This window comes from Olea europaea, unplaced genomic scaffold, assembly GCF_002742605.1.
Source record: "Olea europaea var. sylvestris unplaced genomic scaffold, O_europaea_v1 scaffold23285, whole genome shotgun sequence".
NCBI lineage: Eukaryota > Viridiplantae > Streptophyta > Magnoliopsida > Lamiales > Oleaceae > Olea > Olea europaea.
Window position 1 is genome coordinate 1 of NW_019241392.1, and position 1,437 is coordinate 1,437.

The following is a 1,437-nucleotide window of genomic DNA, read 5'->3' on the forward strand; positions in this document are numbered from 1 at the left end:
GTGCAAACACAGCTTAAAGCGCATCTCACTCTTCTAAATTCACAACAAATTAAAACTCAATAAGGAATCCAGGAAAAGATTATTCCGCAACAGATTAACAGCAAATGTCAAACCTTGCCAAATTCTTGATTTAAGGATTGCCTGACAATTGTTGCCTGTTGTATTAGCCTTTCCACTGCTGAATATCTCGGTAGGTTAGCATGTGCTGCGACCATGAGCCACATGATAAGAGAAAAATGATTAACAACGAAGTTTCAGAGACCACATTCAGCATCATGGTAATGAAGGGAGAATATGAGGAAAATAGGCAAATATTATTATCAATTCCTATAATTATAAGAATCATATACCAAGAATTTCCCTGTTTAAATTGTCAGAAACTCGCTGTCTGTACTCCGAGCTTAAAAGATGAAACATGGGTGATTTTTCTGGTTCCTCAAAAGCTAGCAGAGACATGAAATCCTGCAGGAAAAAATTATTTTTCCATCATTTGATGAAAAAATAAACCTATATTAGAAAGCCCAAGTTAACTTTTGTAGGGACCGAACAAAATTTTCAATATAATTTCACCAGAGAAGGAATATACTTCAATCTTTTCATCATATTTCCGCATCTTCCCAAAGGGAGTCAACTTCATTTGAGCAAATCCCAGAGCTTCTGTGCTGCCATGGTAAAAGAAATTTAAAAATTGAACTTCATTACGAATTTCTCAATATTACCTACTCACCATTTCCTCGAGCAGATGAGTTCAGTGAAATGAAGGCTCAAAAGATCAAAATGTAAATCCTTATTATTTTCTAACAAGTCGGGAGCGAATTCTTCAGTCAATTCAATGGCCTTCAATACATCCCCATCTAGTGCAAAAGGGAAAATTCCTGAAAGTTAATGGAAATATTGTTACTGTGCATAAGAAAAGAATAATATTAGCAGTTAAATGAATAAAAGAAATCTCCTGCCCCAGTCTTACATAGCATATAAAGACCAGTGTGGAGAACAAAAAGTTCCACTATTCTAATATTGTCAAATTAAGGAAACAATATATTGATTCAGAAGAAAACCCTATTGACAAGTATATAATTGTAACACAACAATGTTCACTTAAATGTTGTTCAAAGTATCTTAAACATTATTAACTTGGTGCTTAATTATTGTGTTCAACAAATTGTTTACATCAAGCAATATTATGTAATCATCATGTCTACGAACCGTACAAAACTTCTGGCCTTTTATATAGCATGACTTATAATCTATTCTCAGTATGTTTACCACACAAACAAAGCTTATTGTTATATGTTGGCAAGCTGCACAAAGCATTACAAAGAGACATTCAACACTTCAGGCACTTTTCAAGCTGTGTAAAATATAGAATTCAATAGCAATTTTGTTATCAAATAAAAACAAGTAAAAATAGAGTTCCATTATTTATCCTTGAGGACA

General features: G+C 33.3%; 1 protein-coding gene across 1 annotated transcript; it reads right to left on the reverse strand.

The window, feature by feature from the left end:
- Positions 1-7: 7 nt before the first annotated feature.
- Positions 8-879, reverse strand: LOC111381538 (glucose-induced degradation protein 8 homolog; the record flags this gene model as incomplete). The annotated part of the gene is made up of 4 exons (XM_023005328.1): positions 8-205; positions 351-462; positions 587-662; positions 728-879. Coding segments are annotated over 4 exons (438 nt in total), but the record flags the coding sequence as incomplete, so codon positions are not given.
- Between the last annotated feature and the right edge of the window lie 558 nt (positions 880-1,437).